General features: G+C 35.8%; 2 protein-coding genes across 3 annotated transcripts in view; both read left to right on the top strand.

The window, feature by feature from the left end:
* The window catches only part of LOC142342852 (IQ motif and ubiquitin-like domain-containing protein), a 27,072-nt gene extending 15,443 nt beyond the window's left edge, over positions 1-11,629 (top strand). The window contains exons 8-12 of the mRNA XM_075394478.1: positions 1,858-2,028; positions 2,275-2,560; positions 3,197-3,336; positions 10,563-10,748; positions 11,360-11,629. Coding sequence (XP_075250593.1) covers positions 1,858-2,028; positions 2,275-2,560; positions 3,197-3,336; positions 10,563-10,748; positions 11,360-11,545 — 969 coding nt within the window. The 3' untranslated portion in view covers positions 11,546-11,629. The remainder of the gene's footprint in view (positions 1-1,857; positions 2,029-2,274; positions 2,561-3,196; positions 3,337-10,562; positions 10,749-11,359) is intronic.
* Positions 1-12,245, top strand: part of LOC142342273 (protein Dr1-like) — a 514,279-nt gene that overhangs the window by 287,313 nt on the left and 214,721 nt on the right. The window lies entirely within an intron of this gene.

The raw sequence follows: 12,245 nt of genomic DNA, 5'->3' as shown, positions 1-12,245 counted from the left end.
CAAATACCAAAAAAACCCAAGGCTCTAATGTTCAATTTGTTCAATAAACTGATTACTAATAAGAAAGAAGTAAGTTTTATGACGTTCGGATGTGCTCATGCAAAATAATAAGTTGTTTTCTGTAATCAATAAAATTCACAAGTAAGCGGACTCAGTCACAAAATATAATAATAAAGTCATTAACAACGGAGAAATCGATATTCTGCCACTGAACCGTTCTCAAATGTCTTGTAAGAACGACAAAACATCCTCATTTTTGTAACCATAGTTAAAAATCAACCTATCAGAGATATATAAAAACTGGTAAACACTTAATTAAACACTTAATTCTTGATTTTAAATTGCTTCTATAGGTCTTAAATAGAACTATCCAAGCACTTGAGGCAGAAAATTTGAGCCCAGACGTTCCATAAAATACCGAGATCAATTACGACTAAACGTTTGGAAAACATAGCCGCACATACATTTACAGAGTGCTTCTCCAAAGATCTTTTGTTGATGATCAATTTTTGGATAAAGTGTGAGTGAATATACTTGGAAAAACTTTTAACTGATTATTTAGAGAGCTAATCGTACTATTACCGCGAATGAATCTGATTAGTCAATTTCTCGTAAATTTCCAGCAATTTTTCTTCTGGCCTATTTGGCTTTTTCTCCTCAAAAACAAGACTAACAGGTAGCGCCTGGAGGAAATTAAGTTTTTTCGAGCTTTTCGGCGTACCAGACTCAACGTATGCAATTCACCGAAACCCTTATGGAGACAGCATTTATGGTGTGAACAGCGCTTCGTAGAATTTGACGACCCTCCTCCTCCTCTGCCAAGATTTTATTGGTCCAAGTTTTCTAAAAAAATTTTTCTTGCAAAAAAATGAAGTAAGACGAGGCAACATCTTCGCTGGAAATTTTTTATGAATTGACACGATATTAAAAAACACTCAAATCATGAATTGGATAAAACTGGCGACTGTAGAACAAAATTTTTGCCCTCAATAACATCAGTTTTAATTATTACTGTTTATCCAGCTACCTAATTTCCATTTCTTTGCGTATGAATGCGCTGGTATTGTTTAACTTAGAAACATGAGAAGATTTGGCTCATAATATTAGCCTCACAGTGCTAGTGGGGCTCTAAAATGTTCAAGTTGATATTCCAATACTGTAAATTGTTGATATTGGCATTAAATTCTAATTTCCTTCAGTTTCTATTGTGTAATGACTTTATATTTTGAAAAATACAAGAATTTCCGACAAATTTTTCTTATCAGCACTATAAATAATTTTTAAATATAGTGTATGTAATTTTAGTAGAATTTTCCCTATTTTATGCCATTAGGCCACTGTCTTATAAATTGTTTATAAATTTCCACAATTTTCTACATATTGGATAATATCTTATGCAATAAAATAGGAAAAATAGAACTAATATCTTAGAGGAATTAATTATCTTAGAGGAACTGCAACTGATTTTCAGATTGTACACGATTATAAATTTTGATCAAACTTCTTTTCGTACATCATAAAAAATTCCAGAATAATTTTGTAAAAACCACACCCGCTCGCTAATTTATGCCCGAATTTATTCGTGAAATTATATAATAAACCGGAGGATCATATAAAACATTCAGTATTTTGGCAAGTTTTGACACATTGATCAGACAATGATTGACCCGCGTGCCCAGCTTGAGGTCTTTTACGGACAATTTGTGATCACACCATCCCAGACCGATATAGCCTCTTATCACACCGTCCTAGACCAAAAAGGCCTCTGATCAGACTCAACTTAGTTAGATTTTGAATCCACTTCTTAGCAAATGCACATGCACTTCAAAGGTTTTATAATAGGTCAATTTCTTTCAGGCCTCTGCTCCCAAAAAGTGGCGTGGTACAGATGGGAAGATGACAGAGATGGACACTCCATACACTTTGAGAGCTCTTCAGCTGAAGGACATCTACAACAGCATCAACATGAAGTACCTCACACAGGACGAGAGACTAGACATCCTACTCACTCTCAAACACACTGTCAAGGTTAAATTTGTTGCCAATGCTATTAGACGCAACGAGTCATTATTTAAATCATTGGTCGTCTCAGGACGTTAATCTATTTTGGTGTTTGCTATGAACATAATTTCTTTTTCAGTATTGCAGCTTAACTAATCTACGCAATGAGAAACAATTTTGAATCGGCCATTGATGATCATTTATTTATCTGCCATTTCAACCTGTCCGATATACATTTTCTCAGGTCATAAACTAAGAATTGAATCATTTAAGGAGCATGACTGCAAATTGTCACAAGAGATTGTTGACCTAATTGACAGAGAAGCAGATTTGTTGATGCGGGGAGTGAAAGAAGACAACCTCGAGGGACTCCGCAAACGTATCTCAACTCTCTTCCTCCAGTACTGCAAGACACCCGCATTCAACCCCGAAGCCGCCCGACTCATCAAAGTGCCCCAGGATCCCTCGACTTTGAGAAAGGGGGTGTACCATTGCCCCAGCTGTGGACTTTACTTGCCCAGTACTGAGTTCCCTCTCTCGTCTAACAGTGCATCGCCAGGTTGTAACAGATTTCAAACTTTTGCACCCTTATCTTTAATTTGATTCCAACTTTAATTTTAATTACTTCTGACACTTTGACATCAACGCGTCATTTTTTTTATTTTACGCTATATAAATTTGTATGCTCTCTCTATGAGTATGAAGAGTAGTTCCGAATGAACGAATAAATCGAATTGAACAAATATGCTAAAAGTTTTTCCAATCAATTTGTAAATTTAACATAAGGAGAAAAACCACCCAAATAGTCAACTTGAGAACTAAATTTTAGTTCGAGCCCGAACTGAGGCAGCTGGAAAAAAAGTTGGACCAGATATGTTTATTCCAATTAATGGTCGAGCATGGTGTTTTGGGGGAGGAAGTTCTTTTCTCTAGTCGGAGCCTAAATTAATAATCAGACACTTGAAAACTCACGGGGCTGGGAAGGATAGAGTGCATTTTTGTTACACGGAGGAGGTCGCTGGATAAACTCTCGACAATTCTGGTCATAAACGAGCTAAATTCTGATCCTTAATGTGGTAAAATCGGATTAAAAATAGAAAAAATGATAATGTTCATGAACATTGCTAAAATTTGTCGTTTCGTTTGTTTTGGTTATCAAGTCAATCACTCCTGGACATATGACTTGTTATTACAGGGAAGTGTAGGAACTGTAGGAAAGTGGACAACGATGCCAGGACTAGACAGGACTACAGTCACTATGTGTACATGTTGAGACAGCTCAGACTGAGCGAAGAGAAGATGGCAGACGGGTCCAGAATTGCACTCCTACTACAGGTATGCTCTTTGCTCCTCATCTCAGTACAATCCACGCTGAGATGCCAGACGGAAAGTGTCTATGTCCAGAACGTATAAGACGGAAAATACTTATGTTCAGATCTTCGCGTGTTCTCCAGATTTTCGTGTGTTCAAGTCGTGTTTCGTGCGTTTTTCTATATTTCCAGACTATGTATTTATGCTTGAACGACCAAGTTCTTTTTCGTTAAATGCCACAAACAAAACTTCAGAAGAACAAAAAACAAATTTGTTTTTATTTGCTCTACTGTTGAAAATTGATGGATTTTAATTTTTGCTGATAGCTATTGTCATGCTTCTCGGTAAACAACAACGAAGAATGTCAGAAATTTCGATTAGATTGTCTTCCAGAGAAGACTGTAATTAATCATAATAACAAGCACAGGCACGGGTAAAAATTTGTGCGATCGAATCTGCCGTCGGTGTACGTCATTAGTATGACTAATATAAAACTTGCAAGAATACCGATTCCGATAATCTCGTGGGGTTTCTTAAAATGCAATAATTTTATCATGTCATCCCAGCTAGAGGCTGTTTTATGCTGCTCTTGAAAAGACCATTTTATGCTTCGGTTATCTCTATAATCGTTAATATGTGCAATAAGAAAAACCAGTCAAATCTAAAAACGAAAAGGTCTCCAGAACTGATTTTACTCCGTTGTATATTGCGTTGTATACATGAACCGAATTAAAAAACAATTCAACGCGTTTTTTATACAACTGAACGAGCAGTTTAGACTGCTAGTCTTCTAATCTGTCTGATAATCAGTCTAATTTTCATCAGTCTACCATTGACATCGTATAAAATGAGATGTATGATAAAAAAACCAACAGCTAAAACATTGAAAAAAATGCACAAAGACTGATTAATTTAATTAAGGTTGTACAGAGAATAATTATAGTTAGATAAATGATTAAAAGCATCAGGATTACAGAATAACTGCTGTTTGCCAGGAAGACAAGACAAATTAATATTGCAAGGCAAAACATAAAAGCAGAAAGAAGCTTGTGTAATCGTGATAATTTTTTCCATGGCCGAAATTTCTGAGCTATCATATACTGATGATGAGTTTTTCTCAATTGGAATTGTGAAACGCATTCAATTTTCATGGCAATGAATTCTTTGCGGCCAAAAACTTTTACTTTCCGCAAGAGGTATTGCAAGAATTTTAAATATTTGTGGAGTCGCTGATAACGCCGTGAAGATGCGATCTCATTCGTACACGAGAATACGCATTATTTTGATAAAATTTAAATTTGCAGACAACCAAATCAGAATGACATTATTCGCTTGCAAGCAGATCCCACTTGACTCCTATTAATGAATAACAATTTTTGCTGCCTCTTCTGACTCTTTGGGTCAATGTGCCTAATTTGAAATAAAATGATTTATGAGTACAGATTTTTTTTATTGGCGTGGAAAAAATGTTTAGGTGCCATCATTTTCAAAATTGAAGAGTTGATGAATTTCTGAATCAATATATTTGCTATAACTGTGGGCACTATATTGATTAATTGAGTATTATTTTTCCTCGTTAGAGTTAGTACCTTTCGGATTTGAAGAGCTGCGCGTTCCTGATTTAGGAGGAAGTATTTTTCCGAACAAATCAAATTGAAGTAGTTTTGTTTTCAGCAAGCAAGATTTTATATAAATTTTAGCTTCCCAACATAAAAGGGAAGGCATTTTCAATAACTGGATTTGAAATAAGCAGGAAGTAGATGTTTATATGCAAAAAAAGAACCGAAACAAAAATTTATCGACAAATAAAAACTTTACCGGGGAAAACGTAAATGGATCAGAACAGTCTTCTATACCCATTTAACTACGTTATACTACTACATATTTCAATTTATAAGCAAACATATGACAAAAATTGACTAAAAATAGGCATGAAAATGTGGTGTTTTGATGCAAAAATGTGGTGTATTTGTTGTAAGGTAAGCAACTCAAATTTCTGCTTAGGAAAAACACAAGACAAAATTCAAATTTAAATTGATTTGTCTTGTTTCTCCTATGCACAAAATTTTCTCCTGCTTACGATTTCACATCGAAACCCTTAGTTTGTCATGTAACAAATTTTGTCATATGGTTTCTTATAAATCGAAATTTGTAGTGGAATAAAGCAGTTAAATATGAATACCATATTTTTCGATTCATTTGTGTTTTCTTCGATTCACACTATTGAAAGTCAGTAGCTCAATTTTGTTAGTTGTAATGTGCAACCTTATGAAGAAATCTTGATATAATTTTACGATACCGTACAATGGCACGAGAAAACGCGCGACAAAATTTGAACTTTGCCATCGGGGAAAAAGTACAGATCTTCAATTAGAGAGCATTCTCGCTATCAAAATTATGGGTTTGGTTCTTATGGTTCAGCTCAAGTTTTACAACTGGTCAACATAAAATTTCTTTTTTTGCATTTCACTGATATCAAGCAATTCCATTTCAATTGAAATAGAGCAAGTCCTGTCTGCTTTTTCAAACGACATAACATAATGATCAGTTGTAAGATGGTAAAATTTTATGTTGCACTGAATTCTTTCTCACTCTTTTAATTGCTCTCAAATGAAGTTTGTAGCATTTATATTAGTCTTGTCGGTCGTTTTATGCAATTTTCCGCTTGAGCGATTTTTCGTCTGATGATTTTGACTTTTCGTCCTCAAAAACGGGATAAAGAGGTAGCACCCAGCGGGCAATAAGTTCTCTTAGAGCCTTTCAGCTCACTAGTCTCATACATATGATGTGAAAGGCAGTTCCTAGAGGTTGCACCCCCACACCCGACCCGCTATCCCCTCCACTGTTGACCCCCCACTTTCGCCCCCACCCCCCTGTGCGCTGTTAACCTCCACTCCACTGTTGCCCCACCACCCCATCCCCCCTCCCCATCAGCACTCGGCGCCCCCCCCCCCCCCCCCCGTTTCTAGCTACTGACGAACAACCGCTCGCTCAAACCAAGCAAATTTGTACTTTGCACAATTTTTTATTAGCCCACAAGCTTTATTAGCCCAGGAAACCTCCTCTAGGTTTTAATAATAAGTTATTGCATAGTTTTTTGTGGTAATGCAATGTTTTCAACATTTTTACATCACAAATTTCAGCAACTTTTTTGACAAAACTTGCAATTTTGTTTCCCATTTTTTGACATTTATTTTTCCTCATTCAGGTTTTTCCAGAACATTGGGCCATGACCCCTCCTAGAATATTTGATAAAAAATTGCTGACAAATTTTATTGGCCATCGAACAGTTTTTCAACTTTTTAATATCACAAATTTTAGCATTTTTGGATAAAATTTGCTTTCTTTCAATTTTTTTTGAAAATTTTGTCGTTTTTAAGGTTTCTCAATCAGAGGAGCCAAGAAATTTCCTCAAGGGTTTTAAAAAAAGTTATGGCATGATTTCTAGATGTAATCGAAAATCTTGCAAAAATTTTTTAGCATCACGAATTTTAGCATCTTTTTTGACAGTTTTCGCCAGTGTTTTCAGTTTTTTGACAATTATTGTCATTATTCAGGTTTTTGAACCTCAAAGGTTAGAACACCTCCTTTACAGTTTGATTATAGGTTACTGGAGGGTTTGTGTTAATCATAGATCAATTTTCAACTGTTTAGTAGCAGAAGTTTTAGCAATTTTTTAATATAAAATTGCAAATTTTTTAAGTTTTTTGAAATTTTTTGTTGTTTTTAAGGTTTCTCTAGCCTCGATAGCCACGTAATTTCCTCTAGTAACTTCCTGATAATATGTTACTGCATAATTTATCGATGTAATGGATTGATTTTGAAGATTTTAGTATCGCAAATTTAAGCAGTCTTTTAAAATAATTACAATTCTTTTCATGTTTTTGAATTTTTCTGGCACCGGGGTTCCTGGAACCGCCTCCATGGTTTGATAAAAAAAGCTGCTGCATAGTTTCTAGAGTTAATGGAATGGTGATAAATATGATTTATGTTCCCGTTTTAGTAGTTTTCGTGTAAAACCAAAAATTCTTCAAATTTTCGGAAAATTTTTATGTTCCGAATGTATGAGCCAGTGAAATTGTTTCAGGCTTGAAACAGTGAAACTGGATTGTCCCTTGAGACAATGAAATGAATTTTCAGAAATTAATATCTTGAATTTAGAAAGCTCTTTTCAAATTTTGCAATTGTTTCAAAATTTTCAATATTTTTTTGTCCTTTCTTATTTTAACGACCATTACTGGCCAACGAAACTTTTTAAGTCTTGGAGATGGGTTTTTTGACAGAACTATTGAGACAAAAATTGGATTTGAACTTTTTTTTACTGCGAAGGTGAAAACCTTTCTTTTTAGTTTTTTTCAGTTGTTTTCTATATGATTTATTCTTTAACAAGGCTAGAAAACTAGAAGTTGCAGAGTCGAATCCCATCATGGAAAGTGTTCCTATCTATCTTTCTCTCTCTGTAGATTAGGGTTTCTTTCCTTCTCTTTCTCGTCCACGTTTTTACTTTTCTCTCACTCTTTTTTTTGATGCAGCACTTAAGCTGCTGATAAGTGGCGTAATGTCATCATCTCCGATCCTCATTAACAATGAGTTGTAGGAAAAATGTTTTTTATCGTAAATGAATTATTAATCACTTTTTATGAAATCATTGTTAATTTCTCTCATAAGCAATTTGTAGCAAATATATTAATCCTGTTTCTCTCTTTTATACAATTTTTCACTTCCCGTCTGACTCATTTGACTCTCGTCTTCAGAAACGGGATAAAGAGGAGCACACAGTTTGCATAAAATTCTCTTAGAGGCGGTCAACCTACTAGTCTTCAAGTATGCGATTAACGTAAACTGTTTTCTGTTTTGGAGACTTATATTTAATGTGTGAAGGGCGGTTCTTAGAAATTGATCCTACACCCCCACTCACCCACCGACCCCACATCCGTCCCCCCAATCCACTTTTGCACCCCCGCTGCGGTTCACCCCTGCTGCGCTCACCATTCGGCTTTCATTTAATCTAAAGCTAGCCCCACTAAACTGTGGCTAGCTACTGACGAAGCCTACCGCTCGCCGGTTGTTTCAGAGCAATTCGCCCGACGTTAGTCGGTTATGTTTTGTATTTTTGTCCTGAAAAACCATTGGTATCTAACCGGATTTATCAGGTCAAAACGCCGAATTTTCCATCTTTTTTGCTCTGAATTGAATTCAGACAAAATTATACAAATTTCGATCTCTCTATTCAACGGACTGTACTTTCTTTTAGATATATTTCTGAATTTTTTGGTTATAATTATTGGTGATATAAATTGAAAGCAGGTTATGATATGCGCAACAGATAAATTGGTATGATCAGTTTTCTCAAAGAGATAATCAGGTATATAGAGACAACTGTTTGTCTCACTTTTTAAAGTCCAGCAAAAACATTGAAAGGTCTCAAAAATGACCTTAAATGGGCTGCTACAAGTTTACGTTTAAATGTTATCCGACTAGTATTCAAATAAAACATTCCTCGCTTTTCCTTTTTTCCAATTAGGTGGTGAGATTCTTGAATGCCAAACATAGTTGTTTGTTTGTATTTGCTTTAATCTGTTCTGTATACCTGAAAAAAGATTAAAATTTCAATTTGCAGTGAAACAATTTAATAATCTTTTAGTGGGACAACTTCGTTGATTTTATGAACTGTTTGCCAAACTATTGAACACATGTTTGCCGTTAAAAAAAATTGATGATTTTGTATACAAACAAATCAATCATGATCATTAAAAATTTCCATAATTAAAGAAGCATGTTCACGCATCAATAAAATTAAAATATATGATGATTTCTATGTACGATGAAAATACAGGAAGCGCATATTAATTAATCACACTAATTTGAAAAACTTTTGCGAATTGCTTGCGCGTGTTTTTCTGAAATACTTTCTAATTCAGTGTGTGTATATACAATCAAAGATTCTGAGCCAATAGTGAAAGTAACTCAAGATCGATCCACCTTTCTAAATGTCTTGTCTTATAAACTCTCATCGTGTTGATACAGTATATTGACACTAAATTTGAGATAGGAACAAAACCCTCAAATAAAAATACCCCAACGGAAATAAAACTCCCACATGACTGTTAAAGAGTTGCGCATTTAGAGCATTTCACCATGCCTTGGGGGTCATATTTATGCCGTAGCATGACCATGACGTTTTTCTTAGACCCGTGTTTCATTTCCCAGACCCGTATTTTTTTTTATGAGAAAAAGGGGAATTTGGAATAATGTACTTAGAAGAAAAGCAGAACTGTTTGATTTATTGATCAATAAAATTATCATCAAAAAGTGAGGGTGCGCTCTAGCTGTCAGTGTACCGATTAACCATCTATTCGGCGGCCGCGTTGAAGTTAAATTCACTACTGCACCGTTAGAACTTCCGATAAAGGAGAATTTTACATGCCTTGTATATTGGAATTAAAGTGAAAAGGTGATCACCAAGAGTTATAACTTGAATTTCCTGTTATTTCACACATTTCTTTTTCTGTTGTTCAACTTTGAATTCTGGTTAATAAAAAAATTGACTCCCGGCCAAAAGTGACTCCCGGCCGTTTTGAGACATTTGTATGTGACCGATGTGGCACTGGACAAAATCTAAAACGATAAAATTTATCGCAGGTTCAAAATTTTGCGTACAGCATGATTTGCGCTTAATTTGCGCTAGGCATGAAAAATGTGAAACATTTCAAAGTTCAAAGATAGATTCCACTCGCGTTTGAACAGGAAAAAAAGGATCAAAAGTTTTTGTTCTTTTACTGCTTGCCAATTTGATACGCTAAAAATAGTTGCATTTTCACGAGACATGTAGTTGATACCTATCGAACAGCAATTGTGATTGCCAAAAATGGAGAGCGAAATTCGACCAACTGTCTAAATAGTCCAGAAAATTGACAGAATTTCTGATTGTGACAAAATTGAACTTCATCAAGATTAGATAAAGTTTTAATATCCAGCAAAAAGATTGTTCGATTTAATTGAAGCAATTTATCCAAATTTTTTGAAAGCACGATGAGAGCTATTTGTTTATTTTTGATTTCTTAACAAGTTCAGTGCTTTAAATTACTTGGAAATTTTGAAGACTACAAAAAGACATTTTCAAGGAACTGTTTTTGAAGATGATAATGTTCATGTGCATAAATAGAAGCTAGTCTGCATTTTACTGTGACAAAAAGAATTTGACGCACTAGAGGGACCAAGGAGATAAAAAGTGGTCGATCTGATTTCAGGAGCAGGACCTGCAATACCTAGTAGAGAACATCTGGGGTGGCCAAAGTGCCCTCTCCCAGTTTGATGACTTGTATGACCTGACTCTTGTAAGATGGAACAAGTACTACGAGTGGAGTCCCTGGAACTGCATCTTGCTCACAAAGGAAGAGGCCCAGGCTCACGAGAGAATTGAGAACCTCGACCAGGTCTGTCACTTTTATTGATCAACAATTTATCTTCATTTTTTAAGCTGGACTAGCGACCAAAAACATGGATCAAAAAAGATACCCAAAAATTTGGGATTTTTCCCATTATAGGCCCCATGAAATTATAACCCTCATTGTGGTATATTTACCATGATTGGTGGTGGGGGGGGGGGGGACCACTAAGCTGGGGGGGGGGGGGGGGGTATAGGGAAAGACCCAAATTTCGTAGTGCTCCCAAAAATTCTCTCCGCAGTGTCCAAACAGCAGCATGGGATTACGATTTGACATGCAAATTCTACTTACTTAAAACCAACCATGTTGGGGTTCCAGAGATACGGTTTCTCAATCGAAATACTCAAAACTGGTGCTTTTGTGCGTTAATATAGTTAATATATGGAGAAATCATCCAACCTGACGTCGCTGTTTCGTTGCGGCAAGCATTCATTGAAATTATAAATATGTATAATCAGCAAATAAATACCTTCTCGTCATATATTCTGAGATGAAAATGGATTAAACTTCCATGTTCTACTTCTTTTCATCCCCCCCCCCACCCCCCTTAAATTTTATTCAGAATCGCAGAAGCCACTTAATCATTTGATCATTTTCAGGCCTATCGAGATGTGTTTCTGAACCGGATTAGACAGAAACACAGCCTAGCTCGCAATTACTTCTCCCGATTGGCCGGCATGGCGGAGAAGGTGCGCCCAGTCGAACCCAAAAGAGGCAAAAGGGTGCTGGCAAGTGATCAGGCCGAAAGGAGGAAGGAACTCACAGAACTTTTTGTGGCCAGTTAGAAACAAATAAATGAAAACAACAGTTTATAAATGACATTATTGCTTTTGTTAATCTGGAAATTGAGAACACAATTTTTCTGTCCACTCTTTGCTCTTTACTACCGCTTTTGTTATCAAAGGTTTTGGCGCTTTCGAGGTCAATTCCTTAATGAGCCAATCCCAAGTTGAGGTACCAGACAATTTTCTTGTGATCACCCAAATGGGTTACCCGTGGGGGATTTAGTGCAACCCAAATTACAGGGTCTGGAAAGTTTTCCGGTCGCACGATAGTCTGAAAAATGGTCGCACACAGATCTGACCCCAGACCGCCTGGGTCTGATACCGTCTGATAAGAGGACGAGTCTGGAAAATAGTCTGATGATAAGTCCCACGAAAGTCCTTCCTTTTGATTTGAACTATAATTTTATTACAACTGTTTATGTGGTCGAAAACAAGGCTGCAGACATATAGTAAAAAATATTGGTAATTGTCTAAAAAGTTTTGCCCGAGCACTAAAAAGACGTCCAATCATTTTTTCAACCCTAAATTGACTACTACAGGAAGGAATTCGGTATTTTATAAGACTTTCAAGTACCTTTAACATGTATTAGACAACCAATATAAATAGTTAATCACTTTCTCTAACAAAACAGTACATAGTTTGGTGTCCCGCTTTTACACCCCTATTCATTTAATCCCCTTATCATTTAACTCCGATTTA

The sequence above is a fragment of the Convolutriloba macropyga genome, chromosome 7 (assembly GCF_964194025.1).
Source record: "Convolutriloba macropyga chromosome 7, txConMacr16.3, whole genome shotgun sequence".
In the NCBI taxonomy this organism is placed as follows: Eukaryota; Metazoa; Xenacoelomorpha; order Acoela; family Convolutidae; genus Convolutriloba; species Convolutriloba macropyga.
Note: the sequence above shows the minus strand (reverse complement) of the source record. Positions and strands in the feature narration are given on the sequence as shown.